Source organism: Corylus avellana, chromosome ca1 (genome assembly GCF_901000735.1).
Source record: "Corylus avellana chromosome ca1, CavTom2PMs-1.0".
NCBI classification, from domain to species: Eukaryota; Viridiplantae; Streptophyta; class Magnoliopsida; order Fagales; family Betulaceae; genus Corylus; species Corylus avellana.
Window position 1 is genome coordinate 39,391,042 of NC_081541.1, and position 15,585 is coordinate 39,406,626.

A 15,585-nucleotide genomic window follows, 5' to 3' on the forward strand; every position below is an offset into this window, starting at 1 on the left:
CGAAAGCTAGTTAGATTGACTCCAACTTCGACTTTTCGAAGGTGGAGGCGGTACGAAAATCACCTCCGCCGGAAGGTTTTCTGACTATCTAGACTCTTAATGAGGCAAAAGCTAGAAGAAACATTTCCAATTCAGTCCGTGTCGTGCAGGCATGTGTCGCTTGTATCGGAAATATTCTTCATTGGCTGCAATACTTCATCCCAATTTACTGAACCAACTGCTTTGCACGTACAACTTAATTTGTGCGACACTTATTACTATTTTTTGGGCAAGCTGTTAATTTGAACTTTGTACTCATGGATGATGGATGCATATTTTGGGTGAATATAATGCGAGCAAGTTAATAGCTGATTGCCTGACCAGTTTTTAAATTTTTGCAAACAATAATATTTAGTAGCCTTTTAATTTGTCGCATTCCTTATTTATTTATTTTTAAAATTTTCAGATCAAAGCTTTCCTTCAACTTAGGGTTGGTAATTTTTGACACTGTAAACCTAACTTAAATTAAATACAAAATTAATAAGTTAAGGTTAAAGGGTTTGATTGGTTAAATATGTCGAGTTAGCTAGAATTGGCCTATATATATATATACTTCAACACAACCTAAACCCGGCACACGATATTTAAGGTTTGATATTTTTGATACAACTCACGAACCCAACACGAAATTAGCGAGTTAAAGTTGAAGTATCTAACATGTTTAACTAAATGAGTCAAATTAAAGTTAACTTATATGATTTATATTCATGTTTCGACACATGCAATTGAAACTCAACTCACTGACATGAATTGCTAACCCTACTTCAACATAAGTTATGGCCAACTTTTGGGCAGTAGTAATCCTTTTTAACTCCGCGGCTTAATTAATTAATAACCTTTTACTTGCACAAGGAGCACTCTCACATATGATACAATGCTATCACTATTCTGACCCCTTCGAGTGCAGAAATCACACATGTTGATATGATGCGGATGCCACCCTTTATTATAATTTTTCTTTTGGAGCTCATTTTCAAGTTTTGGAAAAGAAACCATCGTTAACATAGCAGCCTAGCTAGCTCTTCAGTTCTTCCAACACCTGCACAACCCTCCCATACTCTATATATACTCTAATCCCAAATTTTTTTTTTTTTCCAAAATTAATTCTTAAATAATGTGTTACCAACTCATTAAATTTGTTATTTTTGAAAAGTGTGTCACTAACCGGGGCAACCATGCTTTGGGGGGGCACAATTTTCTTTCTAAAAGTTAATTCTCAAATAATGTATTACCATCTCATTAAATTTGTTATTTTTGAGAAGTGTGTCATCAACTAGGGTGACCCAAAACATGCTTTGGGGGATTAGGATCTACTGAAATTCCTTCAGTTTCTGGAATTTTAGATTTAGGCCGTCCATTTTTTATCCAATAGTCATTGTTCTGCTACGTGTCCCACTACTAATAAAATAATAAAATAATAAAATAATAAATATATGTTATTTTATTAGTAGTGGCACACGTAGCAGAACAATGACCCTTATATGAAAAATGGACGGCCTATATTTAAAATTTCAGAAATTGAAATTCTCCTAAGAATTTTAGTGGATCCAGATCGTGCTTGCTGTGCCCCCCCCAGATCAGGATTCAGTTTCTAAAATTTTGAATTTAGGCCGTCTATTTTTCATCTAATGGTTATTTTGCCATGTGTCCCACTACTAATAAAATAATAAGTATTTATTATTTTATTTTTTTTATTAGTAGTAGGATACGTGGTAGAATAATGACCCTTGGATGAAAACCCAAATTTTAAAACCCACCCTTATTTTTTAAAAAAATATACCCTTAAAAATATTTTTTTTGCCCCCTCAAACTAAAAGTCTAGTTCCACCCCTAGTCACTAACTCATGGGATCGTGATGAATCATTTGAGAACCAACTTTGAGAACAAAAATTTGGAATGTTTAGCATATATATATCCCCCAAAAATTTTAAAACCCACCCTTATTTTTTTTAAATATACCCTTAAAAATATTTTTTTTGTACCCCCAACCTAAAAGTCTAGTTTCACCCCTAGTCATCAACTCATGGGATGGTGACAAATCATTTAGAAACCAACTTTTGAAGCAAAAATTTAAAATGTTTAGCATATATATATATATATATACCTCTTCAGTTATTCTAACACATGCACGACCCTCTCATACTCCATGTCTATAAATGTGCACACTTGAAGCCCTCTTCTTCTCAAAGGACTGCCATCCACTTTTGGGTTCAATTAACATGGCCTTTCTCCTTGTTTATATCACTCTCCTCTCTCTTTCTCTCCTCTCAGGTAATTAACCCAATTAAAGCTTAATAATTATAGAGTTTAATTAACAATGTTTGAATGATTAATTACTTGTAATTTATTTTAAATCGTTTGCCATTTGTGGTAGCTGCAGGAGTAGTGTATTCAGCAAAACTCACAATCATAAACAAGTGCAACTACACAGTATGGCCAGCCATTAGATCCAACCACGCCAATAGTACCCACCTCCCCACCACCGGCTTCACTCTCTATTCCAACAACTCCAAAACTCTTGCCGTAAATCACTCCTGGTCAGGCGCCTTGTGGGGTCGCACCGGTTGCGCCAAGGACTCCACCGGCGCGTTCTGGTGCCTCACAGGTGGCTGCGGCTCGTCCACCGTAGAATGCCCGGATGGCTATCCCGCTTCACCAGCCACAGCAGCTAAGTTCGATCTAAAGAACCATGAAGACAACCTCGACTTCCTTGTTCAAGCCTCCCCCGGGCAGTCTGATAACCTCCCTATGACGGTTGTACCGCTGGGTGGAATCGGAGGGAGCTGTAACGAGTCGGGTTGCTCCATGGACTTTAGCAGCGCATGTCCTACGGCTACAGATGTGAGCGCGTCCTGTAAGAACGCCACGTGTGAGATGAGAGAGTACAAGAACTACTGTTGCATTGCGGCCCCCAAGAGTGTGGATCCGTGCAAGCCCAGCTTGTACATGGATTTCCTTAACCATAACTGCCCAGTGGCTGAGGCTTTCGGCTACGATGAAGGCACCGGGACGTATACCTGTTCATATCCCAATTATGGCGTCATCTCTAATTACTGCCGACAACCATGCACAACGACGCCGACCGATTACCTCATCACTTTTTGCCCTCCGCCTTACCATGCAAGAGCATCTCCAGCAAATGTTGTTATTGTAGCTATTGAAAATACCATTTTTTTCATTTTATGTACTAGTTTTACACTCCATCCAAATATCTATTTTAACTCTCTCCTCTAATTAAATATTACTTTTATTATTTTTGTTTGGGTTGAGGGAGAGGGAGAGGGAGAAAAAAAAAAAAAATCTTACAAGTTACTACATTAAACTTTCATATTTGAAAGTTTACTGTAGCAAATCTTAAGAAAACTTCTATTTTATAGTGTCTGTTAGAGCTCCAAAAAAGTTTATACAATCTAAATTTAGCAAAACTTTTATTTTAAAAAGTGACTGCTAGCTAATAAACAATAAGTTATATATATATATATATATATATATATATATATAAGTTGAATCTTTAAGAGGAGGGCCTAAAATTGGACAAGTTGGCTGAAAATAGCTGTGTTAAGTAGTTTTTTATTTTTTTATTATTTTATTTTTTTTAATGAAAAATAGGTTGAAAAGAACCAAATTTTAATATATAAAATGGTTTAGGTGACTTTTTCTTTTTTCTTTTTTTTTTTTTTTTTTGAAAAAAAGTTGTAATTTGTATTAATGAATCAAAGATGGAGTAAAACGCTCTATTAGAATTATATCACGGATGTAGTTTGGGATTTCACTCATCCAAGAAATATCTGTTACATTTTGAACAGCCAAACGAGCCAATATATGAGCCACTTGGTTGGCTTCTCTATGGACATGGCAACATTTCCATTTAGGCCAAGCATGAAGAATAGTCTGCGTATCTGCCACAAGATGTCCAACCCGACTCCATTATTGGTCCTTTAAGTTCACGGCATTAACCACCTGTAGCATCCCCTTCCAAGATGGTGGTATGCAAATTGATCTTTGCACTGAATCTTGCAGCATGATATGAAGCTAATATCTTACCTGCAATCGGTTCGAAATTTCCATATTATTGTGTAAATGATCTAGCCGCAATAAAGTTTCCACCTAAGTCACGAATCACCACACCAATTCCAACACGGCCAGTGGAATTGGTGGCTAAATTTGTGTGAAGTAATATTTGATGATTGTTTTATGTTGTTTAATGGTGGTTTAATTCGTCAACCCAACCGTCATTATTTATTTATTTTTTTGAAGTGAAAATCCAACCATCATTATTGGCCACAAATTTGTTTGAATTTAATGAATACCTCTATAACATTTCTTTTATTTCCTTTTTATTATTGTTATTTATATTTTTGCTACTCTTTTTTAAGACACTTCAATAAATAAATAAATAAATAAATAATTATAATGAAAAATCCGCGCATAATATGGGTTATAAGCTAGGTTTTATAAACTGGTCAAAAATCATACGGGAGACTAGTTTTGGAATTAGATCCCAAGATATAGTTGTCATGTTTTCAATTAAAATTCGACCGTTACATGTTGAAGAACCTTATGGCTCTCTTTGCTAATATATTTTAGGAGATATTTTTTATTTAAGTAATGCTATGTACTACACTAATATTTTACTTGATGCAGAATTTGACTGAGCCAATGTTCATCCTGAAAAAAAATAATAATAATAAAATAATAAAATTCTACTTGTAATTTTTGAGGTTCATTAAGCCCCAGCCCCTACTCTTCTTCATCTTAGAGAAAATAAAAAGAAAAGAAATAGCAGATCTTGGATGAGAATTCTGATTCTTGTTTTTTTCTTCTTCCTTCTTCATTTGATTATTCTGATCACACTTGCATTTGATTAACTCTTTCAATGTTGTGTACCTTTTTGAACCTGAGTTTGAAGAAAAAGAGGATTCCAGAATTCCTTTACATGTTTTAGGAGTTTTATGTTACATATTACTTGTGTTTTATTGAAACAACATTAGATGTTAGTGTAAGGGAAAATAATTGCATACCATTAATAGGCATATTTCCTTTGGGGTGTTTGAAATAAGGAAATTATTTATGTTGATTTTTGGGTAAACATGAGTAATGCTAGTATACGTAGGACTCGTGTCTTTTTTATCCCAAATTAAAGTAATGATTATCATTGAATTTGAAAATATGATTATTATTGTATTTTGATCCAACTTTGATTTAAAAGTTACATCAAAAGTGACATGAGTTCTACATATAATATTACTTAAATAAACCATATTAAAATATAACATTATTTTATATTAATTAATTATTAGTCCCGTGTCTTGTCCCTACAAAAGCAAAATCTTAGCTCTGCCGCTGTCCAGGAGGCTAGGGGTCAACCACATGCATGGCCTCCAATTCATCTAGCATTCACCTTTTAGATAAAATATTAATTAAATGATTAAATTTACCATTTAATATCAATTTAAGCTTAGAGATAAATAGTAATTTAACATAATATTAGAACCACAAATCCCCAGTTCGAATCTTGTTTACATCAATTCATGACTTCTTATTTCAATTAAATATTCTAGGTATTGAGTTTCATTTATTATAGAGAAAATTTGAATCCAAGCTTAGAGGAAAGTGTAAATAATTAAATTTATCTATATATTCTATCAACTTCTTACGACTCAAACCATAAGTTAAAGTATCACAATCAGGATCAACATGAACATCAAAGTAAATAAGCCTACATGGCTACATAACCTTAGCTTTTTTCATGGCTTTAGTTAAGTTGATAGAATGAATTTGTAAGTAGAAGTGCACTGTTTGGTTGCAACTTCATTGTAATAAATCATTCTCATTCTCTCTTCCATCTCGATCAAGAATGGAAAGGATTCTCTCTTGTAGCCCTTTTCCTATATATAAGAAATCGGGAAAGATGACGGTGACCTTAACATTTACTGACTGATTGTAGTTTTGGGTTTAGATGAAATCATGGAATAACATATGGATTTGCTTATTCAGTGAGCAACCTATTATCAGAATGAGGTAATGCTGTAAGACAAGTTACAAAATGATAAATGAAAAAAGGGTTGAAGCCGAATTGAAACAAGCTCATGGTTAGTAGTAAATATCCAAAGAAATTAAATAAAATTTTGTAAGTAGAAAGGGTTTAGAATGATTTATGACAAAGAAAGTAAACACATGCATATTGAGTATTCTTGACCAACAAAAAAAAAAAAAAAAAAAGAAAAATTTACAAGTGTTTCAGACAGGTGCAAGATTATATGGTAATTTCTTCTTCACAAAATTCACTCGAATTGACCTCCAATTTCTGAGTCACTTGTTTGTGACATATAATGATGATCAATAATAAAAATGATATTATCATTTAATTTCACACTTCAATATATTTTTATGAGATTTAATTTTCTTTGGGTGTTATATCCCTCCATATAATCACAAATATAAATTCTCAAAAGCCTTCTGTTAGGTTTTAGAAATTGGCCTAGTATTTTCACTGAAAATAAAATTTTAGATCTTACATCTCAAATCAATTCTAATACTGAAAGTTTCTATGACTGCAGTACTCATTCGACAGGACTACTATGGCTCGGGGTTATCTCATCTATATTGGAAAGAAAAATGTTAAATCTATAAACAAATTTTACAAAATTTTTTTTACAATATGGAATAATATTGGGTTTCTCAAAAGTTAAATTTATTTCGTTTCCAATCATATTAAATTTTTTGTTTTGTTTTTGTTTTTGTTTTTTTTTTTTTGGTAAAATTTGTTTGTGAGCCTAGCATGGTCCAAAACTTATTATTATTATTTTTTAATTAAAAAAACGAGTTAATCGACTTCATAGCTCATCAATTTTTTTTATTATTATTTTTTATATAAACTTTGGATATTTTTCTAAAAGTAATGGGATTATAGATCTTATTTTGTTTTTTTCATTCATTAATAAGAAATTTATTAGGATAACACTCTCAGTTTTCCAATAGAGGAATGCTAGGCTTAACTCGTTTTTTAATTAAAAAAATTAGTAAGTTTTGGACCATGTACAAATTTTAATAATGCTTGATTACAATAATAAGGCCATTTTTAATTATAGTTTTGCACAATTATTGATCTACTAAACATTCCTATGCATAAAGAGTAGCATTATTTTTTCGTGTAAAGGAAATTTATTCAATCTAATTCACATAAATTTTTGGAGAAATGATATTTTTATTCCATGACTATCGAATAATGTTAATGTGGCAGTTTCTACAAACTCTTGAATTTTTTTTTTTATTTTTTAACAATATTTGATCCAATAAATAAGACTGTCACGTCAACATTATTTTAAAATAAAAATATAATTTCCAACATTACGTGCCCACGTTGGCTTTTGTTTTTTTGGACAAAGATCTTTTTTGTTTTAATATTTTACTTTATTATATTTAATGATGTATACAATATTGTAACATGTACGTTTTAATTAATACGTTTTTTTTATAAGAAGCAACACTAGTTAAGCCCACACAAAATGACTTTCTGCCAGCTTTACCTCATACCATATCTGCCCTTCTCCAGCACACTCTTCTGAAATCAAACCATATAATAGTCTAAAATGGAAAGGGCATTTGAGTCAATACAAATTCCCGCACGACAATGCCAGACCAACCTTATCAAAATCAAAAACTAAAAAAAGCAACACCAGGCGACAAACGAGATCCTAATTCTACCATAACAGCCGTTCACAACACAGATACGACGGCCAATATATCACCGTTAGATCAGCATAATTTAGAACTGAACTATAGAACCCACATAAAGGCCCCTCTGCCTTTTCATATGGACGGTGGAGAACAGTCGTGAAAATCACACGCCTGTGACGCTATCTCCTTTCGTGTTTGAAATCACGCGGAAGTATTTTCTGCTTCCAGTTCTTCTCAGATCACATCTGTGCTTTTCCCAAAACCCCTAATTTTCGGTTCTTGTAAGATTTCTAGTTTTATTTTTGTTTCAAAAAAAGAAAAAGAATATCTTCTGGATTCATAGCGATGGGTACTTGGGATCTTCTAAACATTCAACCTACAGAACTCAAAGTCCTATGTAAGTCTTTTCTTAAACTCATTTGTCTTGCTACTTTCTGTTTGCTTCCCTAGAAAATTTTGGAAAATCGAAGAGAGAAAAATTTGGGTGTCATGTTTTATGCTCCTTTGGTTTAATAGGAGAACCCAGAAACGGATTTAGCGAATTGTTGCCTCTTTCTAATTGGTTGCCGATAAATATGTAGGACAAACTGAAAATTATGAATTGTTTGGTTTGTGGTGTTTTTGGGAGGTTTCTTTTGCCATCGTTTGTTTTGCGTGAAAATTAAGGGAAAGAAACAAAAATGAAAGAAAATGTTTTTTTTATTTTTTTAAAATTTGTAACCATATGAGTTGAGCTAAATTGTCGTTTTAGGTTCATTTGAGTATCTATAAGCCTTTTGAATTTTTATTTCTGTTTGCTGTTTGGTCCAATTTTTGTGATGTTAATTTTCCTCTCAGAACCTTTTCAAGGTGTTTGTTGCTGATTCTGGGTTATTTTTGCATGTGATGGCAAAGTTGAAGTGAAGAGGCAGAGTTCATGTTCCATACAATTGACGAATAAAACGGATAAATATGTGGCGTTCAAGGTAGTTTCCTTTTGAATTTTCATCGCTGTGTTTGTTTATTTGGTTTTTCTATGATTTTCCATCAAGTCATTGTGCTAATGTTCTGTTTAATTTACTGAACATTGTAATTGATTAGGTTAAAACAACAAACCCCAAAAAATATTGTGTCCGTCCTAATGCTGGCATTGTTTTGCCTCGAACCACATGCAATGTTACAGGTAAATACTTACTAGTAATCATAATACCAAGTGGTTCTTCATGTTGATTTATTTTTCTTTTTGGTTATAATATCATACTTCCTCCATTTTTTTAATTTAGAATTTGAATTGCTAGGTGATAGTCATATTCGTTCCCCATTTAGTTGTTGATATTATTCTTCATCTAATATTTTGCCTAAATTTTATAGGTAGTTTACTGCTAATGTGCATGTATCTATTTACAGAAAAAAAATGGTCAAATTTTAGATTTGAAATGCTTGTTGTTTGGTTCACATAGTTCTATCATTTCACTTTGTATGTTGTCTATATCTATCTGTTCTTGATTACTGCTTTCTTGACATGTATTCTGGCAGTTACAATGCAAGCTCCTAAAGAGGTACCCCCTGATTTGCAGTGCAAGGACAAATTTCTTCTTCAAAGTGTGGTTGCGCCGGATGGTGCGACTACGAAAGACATAACCCCAGAAATGGTGTGATGGTTTTGCTGCTCTTGGGCCTTTTTTTTTGGGCTGTTGTGGTGTTTTGGGTTGTTTTTCTTTCATGGACTCAGACTTGGTGTATTGTTTGTTTTTTTTTAAGTTTAACAAAGAGGATGGTAAGGTTGTGGAAGAGTTCAAGATGAGGGTCATTTACATTCCTGCTAACCCCCCATCACCTGTCCCTGAAGAACCTGAAGAAGATTCTTCTCCCAGGGCATCAGTGCTTGAGAATGGGCATCAAAATCGTTTATTGTTTGATGCTGTAAGTTTTTCGTTTCTGCTGTCTTGAAATTTATTCCTTTTTCTTCTTTTTTTTTTTTTTTTTTTTGGCACTATACCTCTTTGCAAAAAATTTCAAAACCTTTGACAGAGACATTGATGGGCAATTTGTTTCCTTATGGTCTGGAATGTTATTTTAAATGTCGTAATCTTAGGTATCAAGATCTTTAGAGGAGCCTAAAGAGAAGTCTTCAGAGGTAAATGTCTCTCTGCCCAGCTTACGATAAACATTTGTAATTTTAATTATCAGTACCACATTTCATTTTAATAGTTGATAGTTTTTTTTAATAATATTCTGTTCATTTGTTACTCCTTGTGAGTATGTTTAAGTTTTCATCGTATGTTTAAGGATGTTTGAAATATTGGCATTATAATTTTTATAATAATCACTTTCTGTCTTATCCCTTCAGTAAGATTATGTTGTGTGTCTATAGTTAGTTGGAAGCATTTGTACTATGCAATTATCAAGCTTATACTTTGATACTGCCTTCTAGGGAGAGTCAGTGTCTGGTTGGGGGTAAAATGGCTTGTAATGATTATGATGCTTTACCAAGAAGGCAGAAATTGTTAGTAAACTAGAAAGATTTTCTCTCATGGAGAACGTGAGTTGGAAGCAAAAATCTAGGATCTTGTGGCTCAAGGAGGGTGACAAGTACACAGTTTTTTTCACATAATGGCTAACTACAACAGAAAAAGGAATTCCGTTGATTCCTTGTTGATTGCTGGCACAATTTCTACCAACTAGTTGGAGATCAGCAAGCACATTGTCCAGTTTTATAAATAGTTGTTCACTGATCAGTTTATTTGGAGGCCTGTGGTGGATGATCTTTCCTTTGATTCTATTGATGAGGCTGAGACTAGTTGGTTGGAGAGAGAATTTGAGGAAAGGGAGGTGTGGGAGGTTGTGAAAGGTTTGAATGGTGACGAGGCACTGAACCCTAATGGTTCTCTATGGCATTCTTCCAAGCTTGTTGGGTTGTTTTGACTGGAGACATCATGAAGGCTTTTTATGATTTCCATGCTAGTTGTAAGCTCGAGAAAAGCCTTAATGCTACATGCCTCGCCGTTATTCCAAAGATTCCCAGGGGTGGTCGATCCAAGGACTTTCACCCTATTAGTCTAGTGGGTAGCATTTACAAGATTATTGCTAAAATTCTAGCAAACATGCTTAAGATGTTGTTGGAGAAAATTATTTCTAAGTCATAGAATGTGTTTATCCGAGGTAGGCAGATCCTAGATCTTATTCCTATTGCCAATGAATGCCTTGATAGTACAATGAGATTTGGAAAAGCAGAGGTTATTTGTAAAATGGACTTAGAAAAAGCTTATAATCATGTTAATTGGGATTTTCTATTGTACATGCTGAGAAGGTGCTGGTTTGGGAGGAAATGGTGCTCATGGGTGTGTTTCTTAGTTTTGGTGAACGGCTCTCCCACTAGCTTCTTTAGCAGCCCTCATGGCTTGAGGCAAGGTCACCCTTTGTCTCATTTGCTAATTGTCATAGTGATGGAGGCATTGGATAAGATAATTTCAGCTGCAGTGAGTGGAGGCTTGTGGTCTAGCTTCTTTGTGGGGATTGGATTGGTATCTCCCATCTTATATTTGCTAATGATACATTGCTTTTCTGTGGGATTGAACCAAATCATCTTCGCAATTTACGAAGCTTATTCTTATGTTCTGAAGTTGTGTTGAATTTGAAGGCAAACTTAGTCAAGTCGGAATTGGTTCCAATGAGAAATGTTGATAATGTGGCTGGGTTGGCTGGGATTCTAGGTTGTGGGGTTGCATCTCTGCCCTTAAAGTATCTTTGTCTTCCGTTGGGGGCTTCCTACAAGGCCAAACATATTTGAGACAATGTTATTGAGATGATTGAACGTCAGCTAGCTAGTTGGAAAATGTTGTACTTGTTTAAGGGTGGTAGGGTTACCCTTATCAAGAGCATCTTATCCAACTTACTTACATACTTCATGTCCCTCTTTCCTCTCCATACGAGTGTTGTAAACCGTATTAAGAAGCGTCAACGTGATTTCTTATGGGATGGACTTGGTGAAGAGCTCAAATATTGTTTGGTGAGTTGGTCCAAGGTTTGTATGCTGATTTCTATGGGAGGGTTGGGGGATAGGAACTTGTAGAGCTTTAATCATGCTTCTTAGGTAAATGGATTTGGTGCTATGGGTTTGAGAAAGAGGCTTGGCAGAGAGTGGTGGTGGACTCTAAATATAGCAGTTTATGAGAAGGGTGGTGTTCTAGTGAGCTTGTTGGGGCGTATGGGTGGGTTTATGGAAGAATACTAGGAAGGTTTGGGGAAAATTTTGTAGTCATACCAGATTTGAAGTGGAAGTTGGCTTTAAGGTTAAATTCTGGCATGATCTCTGGTGTGGGGATGTGGCCCTTAAGAAAGCCTTTTCTGTTTTATTTGGTATTGCTTGCACAAAGGATGCTTCTGTTGCGGCTCAAGTGAATTTTTTTGGTAGTTCCATTCAATAGAACATGAACTTTGTTAGAGCGGCTCATGATTGGGAGGTAGATGTCTTTACCTCGTTTTTCAGTATTTAGTAAGAATGAGAAGGGAAGGGGACAAAACTGTGATGGATCACTTCCAAAAGAGGGTTGTTTGGTGTTAAATTCTTCTATAGTGTCATGGGTTGTAATGATGGTCTCTGTTTCCCTTGGAAGGGTGTCGACTAAGGTCCCTTTGATGGTGGCCTTTTTTGTTTGGTCAGCAGCCCGTGGAAAGATCTTTACCATGGAAATCTCTGGAAGCAGCACATCATTGTAGTTGATATGTGTAAAAGGAATGGGGAGAACGTGGACCTCCTTCTTCATTGTGAGGTTGTTTATGCCATTTGGAATGTTTTCTTTTGTCGATTTGGGCACTCTTGGGTTATACCTAGATGAGTAGTCGACTAATATGCTTATTGGTAGACTGCTGACAGCACTTGGAGTGCTGCTGTGTGGAAGATGATGCCTTCATACCTTTTGTGGTGTCTATGGAGGGAATAAAATAATAGAATCTTTGAGGACCGTAAGAGGGTTTTGGAAGAGATTAAATCTTTATTTTTCAACACCTTGTATCTTTAGACAATTGCATTTGTTTTTCCTTTGGTGATTAGCTATCATGATTTTTGGGTTCTTTTTGCTTCTACTAGCTAGGTGGCTTCTTTTGTATACCTCATGTTTACCTGGGGGCAATTTACGCTTTTAATAAAGTTTCGATTATTTATCAAAAAAAAGTTTACGGAAACATAGATTGGAGAGCTTCATGAAATTTTCTGCCAGTAAGAACCAATGAAAAGTTGTTGATGCTTCAGTTTTTTTCTTTTTCACTTTTTTCTTTATGGTTGATTGTCACTTTATTATGTTGATAGCTATAATTTTTTCAGGGCAACACATGGTGAGTTTGATATTTTCTTCAAGTTTGCTGTATGAATTTAACATATGATGACCTTAAATATTGAGACAATGTGGCAGAAGCTGCTATTGAGGAGGTAGTAATGGTGGTACCAGATGTCCTTGTAAGGCATAGTTGTCTTGCAATTTCTATTCTTCAACAACTAAGTCATAGGCTCAGTGTGTTTTTTTTTCTTAATCATGCATGTCTATGTGTTCCAGTTTTGACAACCTCAAAAATATGTACTTTATGCCTGCAATTAACATTATAATATAACTGATTTTGAGGGATTAGGTGTGACACTTGAATCAAGTACAAATTTATAAAGACAGCTGGTGATGACTCTGTCATCTAAATATTGCATGTTAGGAAAATTCAAAATTGGAGGTCGTGGAATTTAATGGACCTAGCAGGTGGGCATTGGAACCATTGGTATAGTTAAATGACATGCTACTCGAAGAGTTGTTATTATAGTCAGGAGCTACTATTGGCAAAGCATCTACTACTCTAGGATTGGGGTAATAGCCTGGGCTTTCTCTGTGGGTGTCCTCCTTAAAAGCTATTCATTTTGTGCTCTAGGAAGTGGTGTCTTAGTAACCCCTCCTCCATTCCTGCTTCAAGTCAGGTCAAATTATAAATGCTGATCATTGGAGAAATTGAAGTGGGGGTTGCTTCTAGGTTGTTGCGCAGATAATTATTGGGAGTATATCCATATAATATAACACCAATGGTTGTTTTTTCATACTTCTGCAGTGGCTAATATGATTTCAGTTAATTTAGATTAAGTTTTCATCCTTGGAATAGGCTTATAGACCTCTTATCATAGGAAAAAGAGAGATTATTACTCAAATACAAGAATTTAATAAATGAAAGTCACAGTTGTGCCTGGGTGATTTAGCTTTTACTGTATCTTTGAAAAACACATTAGCTTTTAGACCCCATGCTCTTAGCTTTTGCCTATAATAGGTCATTTCTAATCTTAGCCAGCTGTCTTATAGCGACAACAAGATACAGACAAAACTCATGTTAAATTTGTTCTGGAATTCAGGTTGCTTGTAAGATGTGGTCAAAGACAAACTCAATAGTGTCAGGAACTCACTAATGCTGTGAAAGTTTTTTTGTCTTACACCTTATATAAATCCTTTACGTCGCGAGATGTTAGGTTCCCAGACTGCAGTAATTAAAAGGACAATTTCTTACATAAGTTGATTAATGGATAGGATAATGGGGTACCATGGATTAGGCATTATGTACTATCTATCTTGAAAAAGTTGTTGCTAAGGTTCAAACAGGCAGCTGGCGCAGTTGTTAATTATCTTCTTGGGAATATCTTTTGTTTTAATTGAAGTTTGTTTGATGCTTTTCTGTTTCTATGCTTGATTATTGTCAATTCTCCTCCAATACAATTGATTGATTACCTTGTATTTTTGTGTTCAATGTATTTTTCTTCAGGAGTGGTCTATGATTTCCAACTTGACCGAGGAGAAAGCTTCTGCTTTGCAACGAAATCAGAAACTACATCAGGAACTGGTATCGGTTTTGTTTGTACATTATATAGTATCAATTATCTTTTACACTCCCGTGGTTTTTCAATAAATTCATAATTGTATTGCTCGCGTCCAATGTTACCTAGTGATTCTATGTGATTTGTCTTGTTAGTTGCGCAAATTAACTGATTTCAATAGAAGGCCGTATATTGACTGTTTGATCAGCCCTCTTTCTTTTTGGGGCTTGAGGCTTGCAATGAAACATGCATTCTTGATTGAAAGTTTATGCAGAAGTCAAATGGAAAAGAAATTTGTTCTTCTACAAATGCTTTTCTTTTTAACCAGTTCTACAAATTTGTTCTTCTCAGTCTTGTCTTTCAATAAATTTTGTGATTTCTGCTTGCTATACCTTGTCATAATAATGTCATAACTATATTTGACAGGATCTGCTGAGAAAAGAAATTAGCAAAAGTCGTGCTGGTGGCCTCTCTCTATTTGTTGTGGTGCTGGTTGGTCTCCTTGGCGTCCTGTTTGGCTACTTTGTCAAGTAAACGCAGAAGCTGCATATCAGGCAATCTTTTGTTTTGTTAGCTGGGTGTTGGAATCAACATTATTGATGCTCCTGATCTTCCTAAGACTTTCCTTTTTTTTTTAGGACTTTTCTCCTTTTAGGGTGTAAATTATAGCCTCATATTATTGTATTTTGACATATGAATGATTGATTTATCCAAGTCCTAAGAACTTTTTCGGTTGAAAAGGTGGGTTAGATGGGCTCGGCTTATTGTAAACCTAATACATATCGATGCTTGGTTTTAATCAAAGGGGGTTTTGTTTTTGGTGTTTTTTCAGTCTCTTGAGTGTGATTTCCCTTTTTACTGATATTTTTCTTTGTTTACTGAGAATGAAAAAAATGGGGAGTTAAATACAATCAATAGAAATATGCATATATATATATATATATATATATATATATATATATATATATAAACAAAGTACCGATTGATATTTTCCCTTAGTCAGGAGCATCTTTAGTCTAATAGTAAGGCTAAAAACTACATTTTTATTTCAT

General features: G+C 34.5%; 2 protein-coding genes across 2 annotated transcripts; both read left to right on the top strand.

Moving 5' to 3' along the window:
- The first annotated feature begins 2,195 nt into the window (after positions 1-2,195).
- LOC132171872 (thaumatin-like protein 1) lies at positions 2,196-4,119 on the top strand. Its single transcript, XM_059583286.1, has 3 exons — positions 2,196-2,310; positions 2,414-3,189; positions 4,060-4,119. Exons 1-3 carry the CDS (start codon positions 2,196-2,198, stop codon positions 4,117-4,119), a joined length of 951 nt encoding a protein of 316 aa, XP_059439269.1.
- A 3,753-nt stretch (positions 4,120-7,872) lies between these two features.
- On the top strand, positions 7,873-15,163 carry LOC132180796 (vesicle-associated protein 1-3-like). The gene is made up of 8 exons (XM_059593754.1): positions 7,873-8,116; positions 8,614-8,684; positions 8,800-8,881; positions 9,235-9,350; positions 9,460-9,621; positions 9,794-9,835; positions 14,482-14,559; positions 14,960-15,163. The coding sequence occupies exons 1-8, from the start codon at positions 8,065-8,067 to the stop codon at positions 15,065-15,067; spliced, it is 711 nt and encodes a 236-aa protein (XP_059449737.1). The 5' UTR covers positions 7,873-8,064; the 3' UTR covers positions 15,068-15,163.
- The last annotated feature ends 422 nt before the right edge of the window (positions 15,164-15,585 follow it).